We start from the raw sequence: 18,737 nt of genomic DNA, 5'->3' as shown, positions 1-18,737 counted from the left end.
TGGTCATCATAAAAAGTCCATGTCTGTGAACTAGAAATGGGAGGCTTCTTTTTTCTCTGCTTTCTACTCTATAATCTTTCAACAGTTCAGGTGTGGCATCATGGTCAGTAATTCCTATTAGCAAGCTACATACTTTCATACTAATATTAAAAACAAGCATTTCTAAAAGCAAGTACAACTCATTCACTTCCAAAAATGCTGACTTGTCTTCCTTCTATATTGACCTGTCTTACTGACTCACTTGATATTTCCATATTTTTTTACATATTACCAAAAGGAAACACTCAAAACAACTTTCAGTTGTCAATTTCTGACTCCCAAAATGTATCTTCTCCAGCAAATTGTCTAAATACTTTGATAAGTTAGTTCAACATCAAGAGAAGTTAGTTATCTTTCATAGACACTCAGTTTATACTATACAAGCTGCCTAAGGTTCACTCTGTGCCTCTTGTACTTAATTCTACTGATATGATAAGTATCCTCAGGAGGTTCTTAAGAATACAGAATCACAAAATTCTCTCCCAGAGCCTTTGATTTCATTTATTTGGGACAGAGCCTTAAAGTCTGCAGTCAAACCTCTCCATGGAACCTACAGTATAAGTTGCTGGCCAGCACTATTGGGGCATGTAGAATCTTGAGGCCCTTTTTCATATCTATTTCAACTTGTACCTAGTCAGGAAATTAACATGACTAACATAAGTGTGTAGTATTAAAAAGGTTAGTTATGTGATGTGCTTAATACTTGCACCTTACACGTGGTATATTTTAAGTGTTCAATGTTTTAATGAGTCATTTTAGAATTGGAAGTCACCTCCACATCACAAGTTGCATAGGTTTATTTTCCAGATGGTAGCCCTACTGAATGAGTGTGCGATAATCACTCCTCTTGGCATGCTATCCACAGGAAAATTTTGATAATTTAAAAGACACCTCTTGTTTATATCTGCCATCTTCTGGGCCAGCGTAAATAAATTTCAAAGTTACACATTAACTATCAAGTCAAGATTAAAACTAAACCTACCTGTCAGTCAATTTCCCTTTCCAACTCTGCTTAGCATTGAGTACAAATAAATTTTCAGGAATTTCACCATGCTTCCTTGTTTGCCAAGAATTTCATAGAATAAGGACATACTTTCCTGAACGAGGCTGAAAAGAAAATAGAAAAAGTTTCATCAACTAAGCAAATATTACATTATCATACATGCACTTTGCGTCTTAATGTAATTCTTTTTGTTTTCATATAAATGTGTAATTAAGTGCAAACCAGTATGTTAAAATTAGGGTTGGTTTGAATATGAGGACACTAAGGATACTTCTATCTATAAAAGTCCCCCCCCCAAAAAAAAACATTCATTAATACTATTAAACTCTCATCTGTATAGAGATTTAGCAGGACTGTTCTTTGGCACTCACACCAGAAAGAAATCTCAAGCTACAAAGTAATAAATAACTAGCATTTCTTTTTTTCATCATCATCATCATCATTATTATTTACACTTTATTTATTTTGTAACCCAGATGTAGCCCTCTCCCTCATCTCCTCCCAGTCCCACCCTCCCTCCCTCTTTCGCTCTTCCTCCCCTATCTCTCTCTCCTAGTCCACTGATAGAGGAAGTCCTCCTCCCCTACTGTCTGACCCTAGCCTATCAGATCCCATCAGGACTGCCTAGATCCTCTTCCTCTGTGGGTTGGCTAGGTCACCCAGCCAAGGAGGAGTGTTCAAGGAGGAGGCAACCAAGTTCATGTCAGAGACTGTCTCTTCTTCCCTACATAGAGAACCCACATGGAGACTGAGCTGTCTATGGGCTACATCTGAGCAGGGGGTCTAGGTCTTCTCTATGCATGGTCTTTGGTTGATGCATCAGTCTCTGCAGTACCCCCTGGGCCCTGTTTCCTTCCTTCCTTCCTTCCTTCCTTCCTTCCTTCCTTCCTTCCTTCCTTTCTTTCTTTCTTTCTTTCTTTCTTTTCTTTGCCTCTGTTGGTCTCCTTGTGTGACTCCTGTCGGCTCTAGGTCCTTTTATGCTCTCCTTCTCCAATAAGACTCCCCCTGGACTCTATCCAAAGTTTGGCTGTGACTCTCTGCATCTGCTTCAATCCCCTACTGGGTGGAGTCTTTTAAAGCGCATCTATGGTAGGCTATGGTCCTATTCTTTCTCTTTTACCACTTCTGGTGTCTATCCTGTTTTCCTCCTTGCTGTTTAGCTTCTTTAGGTCTGTAGGTTTTAGTATGTTTACCCTATATTATATGAGTAATATCCACTTATAAGTGATTATATACCATACATGTCTTTCTGTTTCTGAGGTACCTCACTCAGGATGATCTCTTCTGGTTCCATCCATTTGTCTAAAAATTTCATGATTTCCTTGTTTTTAATTGATGAGCAGTATTCCAATGTGTGGTATCCCATACCACAATTTCTGTAACCATTCTTTGGCTGAGGGACCTCTAGGTTGTTTCCAGATTCTGGCTACAATACGTAAAGCTGCTATGAACAGAGTTGATCAAGTGTCTTTGTTGTATGGTTCAGCATCTTTCAGATATATGCCCAGGAGTGGTATAGCTGGGTCTTGAGGTAGCACTATTCCCAATTTTCTGGGAACAGATTGACTGGGAAAAGATCTTCGCCAACCCTACATCTGACAGTGGGCTAATATCTAGAATATTTAAAGAGCTCACTCAATTAAATCAATTAATACAATTAAAAATGGAGTACAAAGCTAAACAGAATTCTCAACAGAAGAATATCAAATGGCTGAGAAATGCTTAAAGAAATGCTCATCTCTTTAAGTGTTTCTCTGCCATTCTATACTCCTCTACAGAGAATTCTCTGTTTAGCTCCGTACCCATTGTTTAATTGGATTGCTTGATTTATTGCTTTTTAACTTCTTTAGTTCTTTATATATTCTGGATATCAGCCCTCTCTCAGATATAGGGTTGGTGAAGATCCTTTCCCAGTCTGTAGGCTGTCATTTTGTTCTGATGACAGTGTCTTTTGCTTTACAGAGCTTTTTATTTGAGGTCCCATTTATTGATTGTTGCTCTTAGAGCCTGTGCTGTTGGTGTTCTGTTCAGGAAGTTGTCTCCTGTGCCAATGAGTTCTAGGCTATTCCCCACTTTTTCTTCTAACTGATTTAGAGTATCTGGTTTTATGTTGAGGTCTTTGATCCACTTGGACTTTAGTTTTGTGCAGGGTGATAAAATTGATCTATTTTCATTTTTCTGCATGGAAACATCCAGTTAGACCAGCACCATTTGTTGAAGATGCTGTCATTTTTCCATTGCATGGTTTTGGTTTCTTTGTCAAAAATCAAGTATTCATAGGTGTGTGGGTTTATTTCTGGGTCTTCTATTCGGTTCCATTGATCCTCCTTTCTGTTTCTATGCCAATACCATGCAGTTTTTATTACTATTGCTCTGTAGTACAGCTTGAGATCGGGGATGGAGATATGTCCAGATGATCTGTTGTTGTACAGGATCATTTTGGAGATTCTGGGTTTTTTGTTTCTCCATATGAAGCTGAGAATCTTTCTTTTAAGGTCTGTAAAGAACTGAGTTGGTATTTCAATGGGAATTGCATTGAATCTGTAGATTGCTTTTGGCAGGATGGCCATTTTCACAATGTTAATCCTAAGCCACAGAGGAGGACTTTGCAGCCAGTCCTGAAGATACCTGATAAAACAGGGTCAGATGAAAGGGGAGGAGGTCCTCCCCAGTCAGTGGACTTGGAAAGGGGCAAGGAGGAGATGAGGAAGTGAGGGTGGGATTAGGAGGGAATGAGGGAGCGGGATACAGCTGGGATACAGAGTTAATAAAATGTAACTAATAATAAAATTTTAAAAACAAAAACAAAAAAGAAATGATCAGCATTCTTAGTCATCAGGAAAATGTAAATTAAAAAGACTCTGAGATTTCACCTCACACCCATCAGAAGAGGGAAGACTCTTGTTAAAATGCTCAATTCCTATCCAGAAAAGCAAAGAGGATGGACATCAGAAGAAGGAGAAAAGAAGGAACAAGTCAGGAGCCTGACACAGAGGACCTCTGAAAGGCTCTGCCCTGCAGACTAGCAATGCAGATGCTGAGACTTATGGGCAACCTTTGGGCAGAGTGCAGGGAATCTTATGAAAGAAGTGGGAAACAGTAAGACCTGGAGAGGACAGGAACTCCACAAGGAGAGCAACAGAACCAAAAATCTGGGCACAGGGGTCTTTCCTGAGACTGATACTCCAACCAAAGTCCATGCATGGAGATATCCTAAGACCCCTGCACAGATGTAGCCCATGGCAGTTCAGTATCCAAGTGGGTTCCATTGTAATAGGAACAAGGACTGTCTCTGACATGAACTGATTGGCCTGCTCTTGAATTACCTCCCCCTGAGGGGGAAGCAGCATTACCAGGCCACAGAAGAAGACAATGCAGCCACTCCTGATGAGACCTAATTGGCTTGGGCCAGAAGGAAGGAAAAGAAGACATCCCCTATCAGTGGACTTGGGGAGGGGCATGCATGAAGAGGGTGGAGGAAGGGAGGAATTGGGACGGGAGGAGGGAGAGAACCACAGTGGGGGATACAAAGTGAATAAAGTATAATTAATAAAGAATTTTTAAAAAAAGAAAGAAAAGAAAATCACCCTGAAAAAAAAAAAAAAAAAAAAAAACCTCAAGTGACAACACCTGCTGGAGAGGATGTGAAGGAAAGGAAACCCTCCTCTATTGCTGATGGGAATGTACTCTTTTACAATCTTTTTTTTTTTTTTAAGATTTATTTTACATATATGACTGCTCTAGCTGCATGTACAACCATGTGCCAGAAGAGGGCATCAGATCCCAGTATAGACGGTTGCGAGCTACCATGTGGTTGCTGGGAATTGAACTCAAGACCTCTGGAAGAGCAGACAATGCTCTTAACCACTGAGCCATCTCTCCATAACTAGCATTTTCAATGAACAGAAGAATTCCAAATGTTTTCCAGTGAGAAGAGGGAAAGGTTTTCAAACAGTCTCTTTTTCTGGCACAGCCTGAGGACTCTAAGTGCTTCCCAGAAGGCATTCCTTAAAGTAACATTTCTGTGATTCTGTGGTTGGAATATTGTTGACTTTACCTCAGTGACAAGATGTGAGCAGGCATCTTCAGCCCTCCGATGGTGGAATTGAATGTCTGAGATCTTTAAGAGGGAGGCCCAGTGACAGGTCAATTGGAGTGGATCTTCAAAGAATTATGAGGCCCCAGTTTCTCTCTGCCTTCCTGTTTGGAAACATCAACTCATATCCTTAGGTGTACTTTAATATTTGTAACATGGCCCTTCCCATCAGCTGGTACCTCAGGTTCAGTCTTCCTCCAACACCATAGGTAGAATATATTTCCTTTTCTTTATAAATAGGCTGCCTTGGGTGATTCACTAAAGAAACAGAACAGATTTATATATTTGAAAGCGAGAAAAAGAGAAAGCTTTATTTTCCTATATATTTTTCTATTCTTTCATGAAAAAAGTCTTATAAAGGTCTCATGAATAACTTTAACTCATGCTAGTAGTACAATTGCTCTCTGATCTTACAAGACCTGTTTTAGTAAAGAACTGAGATTATAATTTTGAATAGTGTTTCAAACTATGGTAAAATATACATACTACAAAATGTACTCTATTGACCACTTTTAGATGGTACTCACATGGCTGTACACCCATCTCTAGAAATGTTCATACTACAAAACTGAACCTCCATTCCTTCTAAACACTTTCATTCCCTACTTTCCTGTCTCTTGGCACCAGCCCTCCCTCTTCTTTCTCTGTCCTTTGAACATCCTGTGTACCTTTTACCAGTGAAATCATGCAGTATTAGTCTTTGTGGATTGGCTTTTTTCAGTTAGCATATTGTCCTCAAAGTTCATCACACTGTAGAATAAATTTCACTTATTTCTAAGGCAAGAATACTCCCATACTCCATGGTCCATTATGACATATTTTTCTTATCAGTTCATCTGTTGATGGGTACTTATGTTGAATTCATGTTTGAATTGTTGTGACAATGTTATTATGCTATAGGCTGTGTGTTCAAATGTCTCTTCAAGATCATACCTTCAATTCTTATGGGCATATCTTTAAGTGACATTATAAATCACAGGTAATTACATTTTCAATTTTTAAGAACCTTCTTATAGTCTATATTCCTTTAAGCTGTACAAGTGTTCCTACATTGTAACCAATGTATTATTTTATTATTGTTTTATGTTGTTTTAAATAGTTCCACTCACTCCTGTTTTGAAACCAAATGTAACACTCTGTGTTTACATTGACCATCAGTTTAAATACTCGAAGGACTTAACATTCTTTTGCATCCAATGCAATAACTGCACTGCATCCAGATGCCAACCCCAATTGGCAGCATGCTCTAAGTCTAAGACAATAGAGTGGGAAACTGGTCCTCCTGCCTCCTCAAGCCATAAGTGATTGCTAGCAACTAATTCAGTCTCTAAAAGGTCAAGACACAGTCCATAGGTAGAGGTAGCCACGGTCTTCTTGGACGGTTTCCTTGTGGAAATGAGTTAGCTACTTTCAGGAAACATAGCTATCTTTGCTTACTGTTTTCACCTCTTTTTCTAGTGAGATTTCTTTGCTCTTTGATTTGGCAGAGCAGTGAGAAATTAGAATATTAGTGCCAACTAGACTAAACAAGTGAATTGTGGTTGACAGGGACTTAATCTCTCTCCTCTGCTCAAACCCTAGTACTCTAAGCTTCACTCTAGTCCTTTTTGCAATCTGTCATTTCCCAGAATTACCTCACCAATGCCAAAGCATCCACAGTCAGTTAGGATGTGCTAATGGCTTCTCTTGCTTTTTTGTTTCTTGTTCTTTTGGGTTTTTTTTTTTTTGTTTATTTGTTTGTTTGTTTTGAGACAGAATGTAGCTCTAGCCAGCCTGGAATTCACTGTGTAGACAGGGCTGTCTCTGCTTCTTAAGTGTTGGCATGAGCTATTGTGCTGGTCTCAGGTTGTTTTATTTTTTCTATAATTTTTATGTGTTTCAAAGTCACAGGTGAGCTACACTCACTCGGAAGCTTTACTAGGATCTCAATATTTGCCTTTTCAAAATATAGTTAATTGTGTGCACTCATATAAACATTCTCCTCTTCTCCTCCTCTCCCTCTCTCTCCCTCTTCTGCCTCTCCCTCATTCTCTCTCTAAGGGTCCACAATTGAACTTTGAAGTTAGGAAGACTACTGACCATATGCACATCTCCGGGAAGATAACCTGTCTAAGCTTTCGTTTTTATCTTCTCTGGAGTTGGGAGGACTGTCACCTCATGGAGCTACTAACAGGCTTAGAACAACAATGCTTTTCATCTCTGGTCAAAAGAAATGTTTCTGATATATGCTAGCTTTCTGTTTTTGTTGTCATCATTGTATGTATACACAATACTCCAGCTTTTTTGCCAACGTAGGCTCATACCTAGCACTTGAACACCAATGCCATTAGCCTTGGTGTCATCCCAAGACCTTCCTTTTTTGGTCTTCGAAGGGCATCACTCAGGCCCTTCTCTCCTGTGTCTCTTCAATGTGGCTCCTTCCTTCTTCATAGTCACATATTTATGACTACAGAATTAGTACAACAATCAAATAGCTGTATGCAGCACATCCTGCCTGTAAAATTTCATCTACATTACGTAAAGAGAAAATATCTTTGTTAATAATGTATTTATTCATTAAAATAAATGTGTATCTCCACCCCCCAGCATAAGCCAGATACAGTCGGATTCACCTTATATTTAAAGCTACTTCACCTTGCTTTAAGGCTTTTATGAGGAAACCTGAACTTATATCCCTTGCTGATCTCATGATAAATACTATAGGCTTTACCATAGTCAAACTCATGCTAGCAATAGGGTATTAAACAACACACAAAATTCCTAAAATTCTAGCTAGCTACAGGCCACAAGTTCCCCTGATCCATACCTTTTCCCTCAGACACTCAGCTCAAGGCTTGTTTCAAAGTCAGGTCCTTGCATAATGGCGTACTTGCTCACACACTCGTTCCCTGTCTACTAATGATGAGCCTGTCTGTTGCTACTTACACAGACTCTTGGTATTGCCTTGGTTGACTTCCATGTGCCTCCCTCAAGAAGAGTCAGGTATGCACTGTGTGATGTACGTTTTTGTTTTCCTGTTGTTATACGTGTGTTCTGATGGTGTAGCTGTGCATAAAGGCACACAGCTTAGCCACTCACACAGCAGAGACATCATCTCATTGAACAGGTAATTGATTAGCTAGTTAGTTAGTTTGTTTGCTAAAAATGTAATCCTAAGACAATCAACTTTCTTGTCAAAGCTCCATAGTACACAGTCAGTCTATTTCAAGCTTTAAAAATGCCGCATGTCCAAGTACACCACAAAATGGGAACTAGTGGTAGTTACGATAAAATATGAAACAATGCAAGTGCATCTGAAAACACAGAAGTGCATAGCAACTGTCAAGTTGCCTAATATTGTAAGAATCACATATTTGTCAGGTTTTTTGCATCTAATATTTTCCATTTTTACTTTGCTTATATACTGGATGTTTTTGCTAAACACTTTGCATAGGTAAGTTGTCATCTGGCTACACTGCAGTGACCATGGTTAGCTATTGGTAGATGCTTCTCTGGGACCTGAAACCAAGCCTGTCTTAACTTTGTGAAAGATAACTGTAGCTGGATTAGCCAAGAAAGTGACCTCCCTGCTTGAAAGCTAGTGACCCCATGACTATGCTTTGAAATAAACCCGGGCTGACTGTGGTTCCTGGCTTTTCCTTTCTCACCCTGATTCCACACACCAGCTTAATAAACTCTGTTCCATAGGAGAGATAAAACACAAGTGATTAGCTTGTCTCCATCATAACCAGTAAGATGTGTGCACATCAGTGAAGGCAGAGCATCTAAATGCAGAGGTTTCCAGAGCAAGAATGGCCCAGTTGGAAATATTGCCATACAGGCTTCTAACTCCTCCTCATTCCCCGGTGACATAATTTTGGCTTCAGAGATTTGGGGAAAAAATTTCAACAACAAAATAACCCCTTTTATTTCAACTACAGTAAAGCTGTATGGTTTGAGAAACATCAGCATCAGGGTGTGGTCGGGGTGGGCACTGTCCCCCTGTGAGGTTCTGTCTTCATGTTTTAATGTGAAACTGGTCGTACATGTGAGGGCTATAATCTTTCTCCTCTTCTCCACAGACACAAGCCCTCCTGGCGTGTGTTGTTTGCTTACGTTAAGCCTTGGTTAATTGCCCGGGATGTTTCTGAGGCGTCATCCTCAGTTTTCCCCTCGGCTCCGCCATCTCATATATTGTTCTTATCTCCACAAGATTTGTACAAGTTGTTTAAAAACCATGATCTCTGAGGCTGGAAAAAAATGAAGTGCACTTGAAATGACAGTTATGCTGAAAGATAAGCAGAGCAATACAACTTATCAAAATGGGTACAATTTTTCTTAGTTAATGAGTACAATATACAACATTCCAGTACGTACACAAGGGGGTGCTTTATAAAATATCAAGAACACCACATGCTTGCAGACGTAACTGTGTGGGGTTTGTATCTAGGCCTGAGAGTGGAGATAACAAAATATAAGTGCTTTGCCTGTCTAAACATGTGAAATAAATGGGTGTTCACTATCACATTCCAATACATTAGAAGATCTTCTTGCATAGTTAATTTTTCTTTCTAATGCACTGCACGTGATCATTTGAAATGCAGAGCCAGGGTGTATCTCAGTGTTTGAAGACAAGGTTTCTTTCATTTAAACAAATCTTTATTGAAATAAGCCTTTTTGAAAAGAATCTTTGGTGTATCCCTTTTTGCAGGAAGTTCAAGCTGGGTAAATGGAGATAAAGAAGGGACGTTGCAGGGTAGTGTATAATGAGATTGTCCAGTCAAAGTAAAAAGTACATAAACGGCAGTATCCTTAGAAAGGGTCAGATTCCCTGTGACAGCACTTTAACGCCCAAGATTTTACAAACTTCTGTTTGCTTGTCTGGCAATTTGGGGCATTTATACTCACAGTAAAATATAACTAGTAAAGTGGAAACAAAGACGGAGGGACAGTGGGAGAAAGTGCAATGTGGAAGGTGGGAGACTGTTCTTTTGTTAGTTAACGAAATACTAACCTCAAAAGCAGCCCAGGCTACACAGTGAGTATGTCCCTCCAAAGGAGGTTTTCAGGCACAATACCAGTGTCATAATGGGTTAGTGATTCAGGCGAGAGCCTGGAAGGCAGACCTTGACAAACTCCATTCTATCTATATTCTCCCTAGTTTTCTCCTATTGCTAGTTACTGACAACATGGCTTGATACCAGGAGAACATTTGTCCACAGAGCCTGCCTGAGATACAGGGCTGAGGGCTGATCAAACTCCTTTTCCAGACCAGACCCATTTGAACAGCACAACGGGAAAACATTCCTGCTGTCAGTCTAGCATGCAGTGGGCTCATGCGTCCCATGTCAACTCTCTCTCTCTCTTCTTGTTTCTCTCTTCTCAATAGGGGGTCAGCTTTGGTGTACCACTACGAAGATCATCTCAGAGGGTGAAGAGCTAATTGCCTTTGTGGTGGATTTTGACTCAAGGCTACAAGCTGCCAGTCAGATGACTCTCACAGAAGGGATGTACCCAGCTCGCCTGCTGGACTCAATTCAGCTGCTTCCTCAGCAAGCTGCCATGGCTTCTATTTTGCCTACAGCTATTGTCAATAGTAAGTGCTGAGTGCTTTGTGGGGGTGATGGGTATTTATGTGAGAAATAAAAATACCTACTGACAGGCGGTGTGTGGTTGTGTGTGTGTGTGTGTGTGTGTGTGTGTGTGTGTGTGTGTGGTGTGGTGTGTTTGCTTAACATGCGAATGCAGAAAAAACATCCAGTTAAGTCAGATTGTATTCCTAAATGTCACCATACTAACAACTGTATTCTCTACTTACTGAATAATACTCAACTTCACTTATCAATGACGACCTAATGGCTTTCAATGATGATTTTCCAGCGTCAAAATTGGTATTTGATAAAGGCCATGGAATTTTTAAAAACTTTAAAAAAGAATATAAAATTAAAAATCAAATTTTATTATATACGCGAATGATATAGTATATACAGTCTTATGTTTGTATGAAGCTTTGAAGTATAATTATTATTATTTTATTTAAAAGTAAAAAGATTAACCAGTACAAATACATAGAGCTTTTGCTTTTAGCCTTATAATCTGGATGAAGTCTTGGCAGCCTTGACAAATCAAAATATTTGTTAATTAAAAGGAAGAAAGGGGACAATAAAGAGTATATAAGCTTTTAATACTCCATAGAGAATTTCAAAATATGCTGTGGCAAACCTAGCTGATGGTCTTACACTGCTAAGATGAATACCGATGTAGTTTGCATACCTTGAACATAGAAAGTGGTACTTCATATGGTGGACAGTCAATGGGCCAAAGGCCCCAGAAAGATCTGTTTTTATTTAGCCCTCTGTGTGAAACAAAAATGAGTAGCAGCCACACTCTAAGAGTTATACTAATGATGGTATTAAAAAATGCATCTAATCTTAAAATAACATTGAAGATCTTTGAGACTAATGCAGAAGATATCTATTCAGCAATAATATCTTCAGCTTATTATAAAAATATTCAACCATATTTAGGACTAAAGATGTCCACAGGTGATTCTGAAATCACTGTGCATAGAATCAATAGGCCAAGGGCTTGCAACCTAAGCAGTCCTTACTTGATTTAGTTAATGGAATGGTTTTTATTTTCTTTCCTTGATTCTTATTGCATGGACCATGACATCACACTTGTGATGTGATATGAGGCAAAGTAATTTTATTATAAGGGATTTCAAATAACCTTATTCAGTTACGATGCTCCGATGTGTAACATTAATTCTAATTGCACATGAGAATACACCTGATCGCTTTTGGTAGAAAGAAAATGATTAATCTCAAATGACCCAATATAAGCACCATTTGCATCCTGAAATCAATCAGTTGACATGACTGTTGAACTACACACTTTAATAAAATATGCAGGCTCTTGGATAGTGTAAGTGTACTTAACCTCGGAAGAATGTGTTAAATAATAAATAGTCATCAGAATATAATTTTGAAGCTGCCTCCCATCCACGAGAACTTGATCCTTAGTTTTTTCTCATTTTTGATTTATCTCCTTTGCTTCACTGTCAGCTAATGATGAGTCTCACTCTTTCTGAAGAGTTTTAGAACTCTCTTAACACTCCCTTGCAGGTCTCTCTGTGTTTCCTTCGGAAATACCAAATTCCATATGACCAATGTTCTCTTGGGAACATTCAAAGCCCCATGACTATACAATGTGGGTCCAGGCAGGATCGCCTCATACTGCCTCAACCTGCAAAGTACTGTCTGTCTCATCTACTCATTTCTGCTTCTCTCATGTTAACTCTCCTCTCTGTCACTTTGTCATCCAGACAGTAAGGAAGTAGATTTAAGACTAGGTTCCAATTTCAATGTAACCCTTTACATCAATGATTCTCAACTTGTGGGTTGCAACCTCTTTGGCAAACCTCTATTTCCAAAAATATAAACATTATGATTCATAACAGTAGCAAAATTATAGTTATGAAGTAGCAACAAAAATAATTTTATGACTGGGAGTCACCACAACCTGAGTAACTGTCTTAAAGGGCTATAGCCTTAGCTAGGTTGAAAAAGAATCACTGCTTTACATGGTTATACAAGGTAGTCAACTGTGGTGGCCCCAACTGTAACTATATGAGGAGGAAAAAAATACATTTGAGGAAATTTTCTGTGAGTGAAGTCTTGGAAATCATACATCACAGCTATGACTCAATTCAAGCCTTCTTTTATTTCACTTAATGTGTGGAGCCTGCCTCCGGCCCCTCAATGACTCTTCTACCTTTACGACCTTCAAAACTAGAATCTCCTCAATCATTGACAAAGTGAGAGCCTGTCAGGAGAGTCTGCAGGGTCCTCTCTAGCCTATCCTGCCCTTTGCCTCAACAGTGCCACACAGCTCGCTGCGCAGCCTCCGCCTGGGCCTCTCAGGGTCCTGTGGCTTCCTCTGTGCTGTTGCTCTGAGCAAGAAGACAAGAAATTGCTTTCTCTGCCTAAAAATACGTTCAGTTCATCCTTCACATCATTTCTAAGTTCTGACATTATCGGCACTCTAACCTTACCTACCTGCCAGGCCCTCCCTCCATCACAATCCCGGAAGCCTAGTGGATACCCACTGTCTCTGCCCTATGACTTTCAGTTTCCTGTGCCAGAGAGTGTACAGGCACTGTCTAACCACTATCAATCCAGAATAAAAGCTTCTCATCCCTAGGAAATCCACCCTCCTGTGTTACACCAGACCCAACACAGAGTTTAGCATCTTGCAGGCCCTCAGTACTTAATTCATTTAATCAACAAATGCGGTCAGTAATGGGCATCCAGGGCATCTTCATCTGTGCACCACAATCTTACTTTTTAACCAACCAGACAAACCAATTCCCATTGCTATTACAAATGCATGTTTTTCTAAATCATAAGTAAAAAAAGAAAGAAATTATTTTGTATTTTTAATACCCACATCTCTCCTGCAGTATTAGTCTCTAAACAGGCTGTAAGTTAACTTACAGAGTGTAATATTTCCTTAAGAGTCTCCTCCTGAGCCCAGATCATACTCATCAATGCTTAATTACCCAACTCAGAACCTGAGAGCCAACTCAGAAAGATGAAAGTAAATGTGACCTTTCCCTTATTTCTGTCCCCAACATAGCAGCTAATATGTCTCTGGTTTTTCTGCAGAGGACATATTTCCTTGTAAGTCCTGCGGCATCTGGTACCGGAGCGAGCGGAACCTGCAAGCCCATTTGATGTACTACTGTAGTGGGAGGCAAAGAGAAGCTGCTCCAGTGTCCGAAGAAAATGAAGACAACACTCATCAGATTTCCAGTCTGTGCCCCTTCCCACAGTGCACCAAGAGCTTTTCCAATGCTCGAGCTCTTGAAATGCACCTGAACTCACACAGTGGTAAGCACGTCAAAAGTTTCTGCACTTCCTTGGGAGTACAGTCTGCCCTTTCTACACATGCAATATACACAAAGGCATAACACCTCTTATCTATAATATATTCACATAGATAGATAGATAGATAGATAGATAGATAGATAGATAGATAGATAGGCAGATTAATTTTACTGCACCAAGCAGTGTTCTAGTATATTATTTAGATGTAGCATATTTTAATCAAAGGACTTGACTGATTTCTTCAGCATGTACTACAGTGCTTAGAGTGTGGGCCAAATCAGCACATCCATTTTCTGCTTTATCAAAATAATATTTTCTCTGTTTAATGCCATGAATATTCACTGCTTTAATGTCAAGGGATCTTTGGAAACTGATCGTGGAACTCTCCATGTGTTAAAAAAAATAGTAGGTACATTAAAAAGGGAGCAACTGCACAAAATTAAAGCTGCTATTCTGCTAGTTTCAATTAAAAATCCCTCAGTTTCCACAGTATGCACGGTTAAAGCTTAATTGACTTTGATGACATGAAACTACTCTAAATTCCCTAAGAAAAACAAAAAAAGATTGAAGTTATTCTCACTTATATTTGAAATGGACCTCAGCTAATGTAAGCTTGATCTCACGGCAGCCTACTTCTTACTATTTTCAAAATGGACAGAATTACATTAAATTTAAACATTTTTAGGTATTTTTCTAAGTTTATTTTATTTTATCTGAGGCAGGGCTTTTCTCCATAGCCCTGGCTGTCCTGGTACTCATTATGTAGACCAGGCTGGTGTCAAATTCACAGTATAGAGAAGACAATCCAAATCTGTTCCCATTATGCACAAACAAACACAAGCAGGAGTTGGTCTCCATGATACTTACCTCCACAATCAGTGGCACTGATCATAAACAGGTGGTAAGTCAACCAAAATGAGTGCTGGCCTGCAATACCTTTATCAGCATGCCAGTGATTACCAGACCAATAGCAGTTCTAGATACAGATAAAACATTCAGTTAAACGAACATACATATCTATCTATCTATCTATCTATCTATCTATCTATCTATCTATCTATCTACATATGTGTAAATATATATACATATATGTATACCTATATATACATACATATATATAAATGATATATGTGATAAAAGATGAGTGAAGTGATTGCTAGAGCCCCGTAGTTTCTTCTTGCATGTAGGTATTCAGTAGCTAGAAGCCATTCTAATTAATATTCACTTCTTCCTATTATAGAGCATAGTACTCAAAATGTTTAAAAATTACAAGCCTAAGCCTTAGGCATAACTCCATGCCTCCACAGTATGATTATTATAATTAATTCTCTTAGGATTTAAGTTTGGTTTTTTTTTGACCCATAAAATAGAACCGCTAATAGTTCTCCCCATCTATACCCTAACACTCAGAAAGAGGCTTAGAACATTATTATTTCAGATGGTCACTAAATGTTAGTATCCTGGACGAGGATCTGATGGGTTTGTTTCTGTTGTGAAGACACAAGCTCACTGGTGAAGGTTCCCATCTCCGCTTTCCTGTTTTGTGTGTCTTGGCAGGAGTGAAAATGGAGGAGTTCCTGCCCCCGGGGGCAAGTTTAAAGTGCACTGTGTGCAGCTACAGTGCTGACTCTGTGGTCGGCTTCCACCAGCACCTCTTCTCCCACCTCACTCAAGCTGCCTTCAGATGCAACCACTGCCATTTCGGCTTCCAGACCCAGCGGGAGTTACTGCAGCACCAGGACCTCCACGTGCCCGTGCCTGGCGGCAAGCTTCCCAGAGAAAGTGAGATGGAGCACTCACCCAGTGGAACCGAAGACGGCTTACAGCCAGCCACGGACCTGTTGGCCCGAAGTGACCTCTCCCAGAGCCAAAAGGCCATGCAGACGAAAGATGCAAGCTCAGACACGGAACTGGACAAGTGTGAGAAAAAGACACAGCTCTTTCTCACAGGTCAGAGAGCGGAGATTCAGCCTGCAGCAAACAAGCAAAGCTTCTCCTACACAAAAATAAAGTCTGAGCCCTCCAGCCCAAGACTTGCCTCATCGCCAGTACAACCCAACATCGGGCCCTCTTTTCCTGTGGGACCTTTCCTCTCTCAGTTTGCCTTCCCGCAAGATATCACGATGGTCCCCCAGGCTTCAGAGATCTTAGCCAAGATGTCGGAGCTGGTGCACCGCAGACTGAGGCACGGGAGCAGCAGTTACCCTCCCGTAATTTACAGCCCTTTGATGCCCAAAGGGGCGACGTGCTTCGAGTGTAACATAACATTCAATAATCTGGATAACTATCTCGTCCATAAAAAGCACTACTGCAGCAGCCGATGGCAGCAGATGGCCAAATCCCCTGAGTTCGCAAGTGTTTCCGAAAAGATCCCTGAAGCTGTGAGTCCCAACACTGGCCAGACGTCCATCAGCCTTCTCAACCCCGCCTCTCATTCTTCAGACCCAGAGAACCCCCTTCTTCAAACACCCTGCATCAACTCTTCCACTGTTTTAGAGTTGATTGGGCCGAATGGGAAAGGCCAGGAGAAGGACTTTTCCACTCAAGCCAAAAAGCTGTCCACCTCCAGCAGCAACGATGACAAAATGAACGGAAAGCCCGTGGATGTGAAAACACCCAGCGGCCCCTTGGTGGATGGCGAAAGTGACCCAAATAAGACGACCTGCGAAGCATGTAACATCACCTTCAGCAGGCACGAAACGTACATGGTCCACAAACAGTATTACTGTGCAACGCGTCACGACCCTCCGCTGAAGAGGTCTGCTTCCAGCAAAGTGCCAGCCATGCAGAGAACCATGCGCACGCGCAAGCGGAGGAAGATGTACGAGATCCTGCCTGAGCAGGATCAGAGGCCGCCCCTGGTCCCACAGAGGTTCCTTGATGTCGCCCACCTCAGCAACCCATGTAGCTCCGCTCAGGAGCCCGCTGAAGGGCCGGGAGAATGCTACCACCCGAGATGCGACATCTTCCCGGGAATCGTCTCAAAGCACTTGGAAACATCGTTGGCCATGAACAAATGTGCGCCAGTCCCCAAATGTGACACGACCCACCCCAGCGTTTCCTGCCTGGAGATGGACGCTCCCATCGATCTCAGCAAAAAGTGTTTATCGCAGTCTGAGCGGACCACAGCCTCTCCTAAAAGGCTGCTAGACTACCACGAGTGCACGGTGTGCAAGCTCAGCTTCAACAAGGTGGAGAACTACCTGGCCCACAAGCAGAATTTCTGTCCTGTCACTGCACACCAGCGCAGTGATCTCGGGCAGCTGGACGGCAAAGTCTTTCCCAATCCAGAGAGCGAGCGGAGCAGCCCAGACGTCAGCTTTGAGAGGAACGTGGTCAAGTGTGAGAAGAACGGCCATCCAAAGCAGCCCTCTCCCAACGGAAACGTGTTTTCATCCCATTTAGCAACTTTGCAAGGCCTGAAAGTCTTCAGCGAAGCCGCTCAGCTCATTGCTACAAAAGAAGAAAACAAACATTTGTTTCTCCCCCAATGCCTTTACCCCGGAGCAATAAAGAAGACGAAAGGAGCCGACCAACTCTCTCCATACTACGGCATAAAACCAAGCGATTATGTCTCTGGTTCCCTCGTCATCCACAACACCGACGTCGAACAAAGCACAAATGCAGAAAACGAATCTCCTAAAGGCCAGGCCTCCTCAAACGGGTGTGCCGTGCCCAAGAAAGATTCTCTGCCACTGTTGCCCAAAAACAGAGGCATGGTCATAGTGAATGGTGGACTGAAGCAAGATGAGAGACCTACAGCCAACCCACAGCAAGAGAACATTTCCCAGAATGCCCAACACGAAGATGGCCACAAGTCGCCTTCGTGGATCTCGGAGAACCCGTTAGCTGCAAATGAGAATGTCTCCCCGGGACCTCCCTCCGCGGAAGAACAGTTGTCTAGCATAGCAAAAGGTGTGAACGGCTCCACCCAGGCCCCCAGCAGTGGGAAATACTGCCGGCTATGCGATATCCAGTTCAATAACCTTTCAAACTTTATAACTCACAAGAAGTTTTATTGCTCATCACACGCAGCAGAACATGTCAAATGAACTGAGTTAAAAAAAAAAAAAAGAAAGAAAGCAGTCACCTTTGGTACCAGTGTTTAGTATGTTCTTCTAAACAGTCCAGAAAACAAAGAAGAAGCTGTTTGAATTACATCTGGCAATCAGGAGATAATTCATTATGACTGAGTTGAAGACTTAAGATGTAATTTCATTACAGACCATTAGTAAAGTGTATTATTGGTGCCATTTTCAAAAAAATTAATTTATTTTACCAGCAGTATTCATAGCTGTGGTTATGTTATTTTTATTTAAAAACTTTATATTAAAGTCATTTGTAATGTTATTGTATAGTTATTGTGTAGCACATATGGTTTGCACTGTATAGTAGCTTTTAAAGAAAATAGTCACGAACAATACAGAAAAGCATTTTAGAAATAGCTTCAAAAGCACTTGTGTATCCTGATTTTTTCTATATGCTGTTGCAGATATATGTGTATGCTAAAATATAACCTGCAAACATGTTCGAAATACACATGCTATGTACACGCCTTAAGATTTCAATTCTTGGATAATCAGGCTCCATTTGCACTTTATATTTTAGCAAATACAGTCTCTTAGTCACTAGGCTTTGCATTCGTATGTAGCCGTATATTTCTGTCCATTTTCTCAGATTTAAACATGTATGTTAAATGAAGATGGCAATTTTTTCTTGTATAGTACTT

At 40.7% G+C, this 18,737-nt stretch overlaps 1 protein-coding gene across 1 annotated transcript in view; it reads left to right on the top strand.

Annotated features, from left to right (window-relative positions):
* Window positions 1–18,259, top strand: part of Zfpm2 (zinc finger protein, FOG family member 2) — a 362,370-nt gene extending 344,111 nt beyond the window's left edge. Inside the window, exons 6-8 of the mRNA XM_055626705.1 lie at window positions 10,507–10,713; window positions 13,787–14,011; window positions 15,566–18,259. Coding sequence (XP_055482680.1) covers window positions 10,507–10,713; window positions 13,787–14,011; window positions 15,566–18,060 — 2,927 coding nt within the window. The 3' untranslated portion in view covers window positions 18,061–18,259. The remainder of the gene's footprint in view (window positions 1–10,506; window positions 10,714–13,786; window positions 14,012–15,565) is intronic.
* Window positions 18,260–18,737: the final 478 nt, after the last annotated feature.

This window comes from Psammomys obesus, unplaced genomic scaffold (genome assembly GCF_907164565.1).
Source record: "Psammomys obesus unplaced genomic scaffold, mPsaObe1.curated_primary_1811, whole genome shotgun sequence".
NCBI classification, from domain to species: domain Eukaryota; kingdom Metazoa; phylum Chordata; class Mammalia; order Rodentia; family Muridae; genus Psammomys; species Psammomys obesus.
Note: the sequence above shows the minus strand (reverse complement) of the source record. Positions and strands in the feature narration are given on the sequence as shown.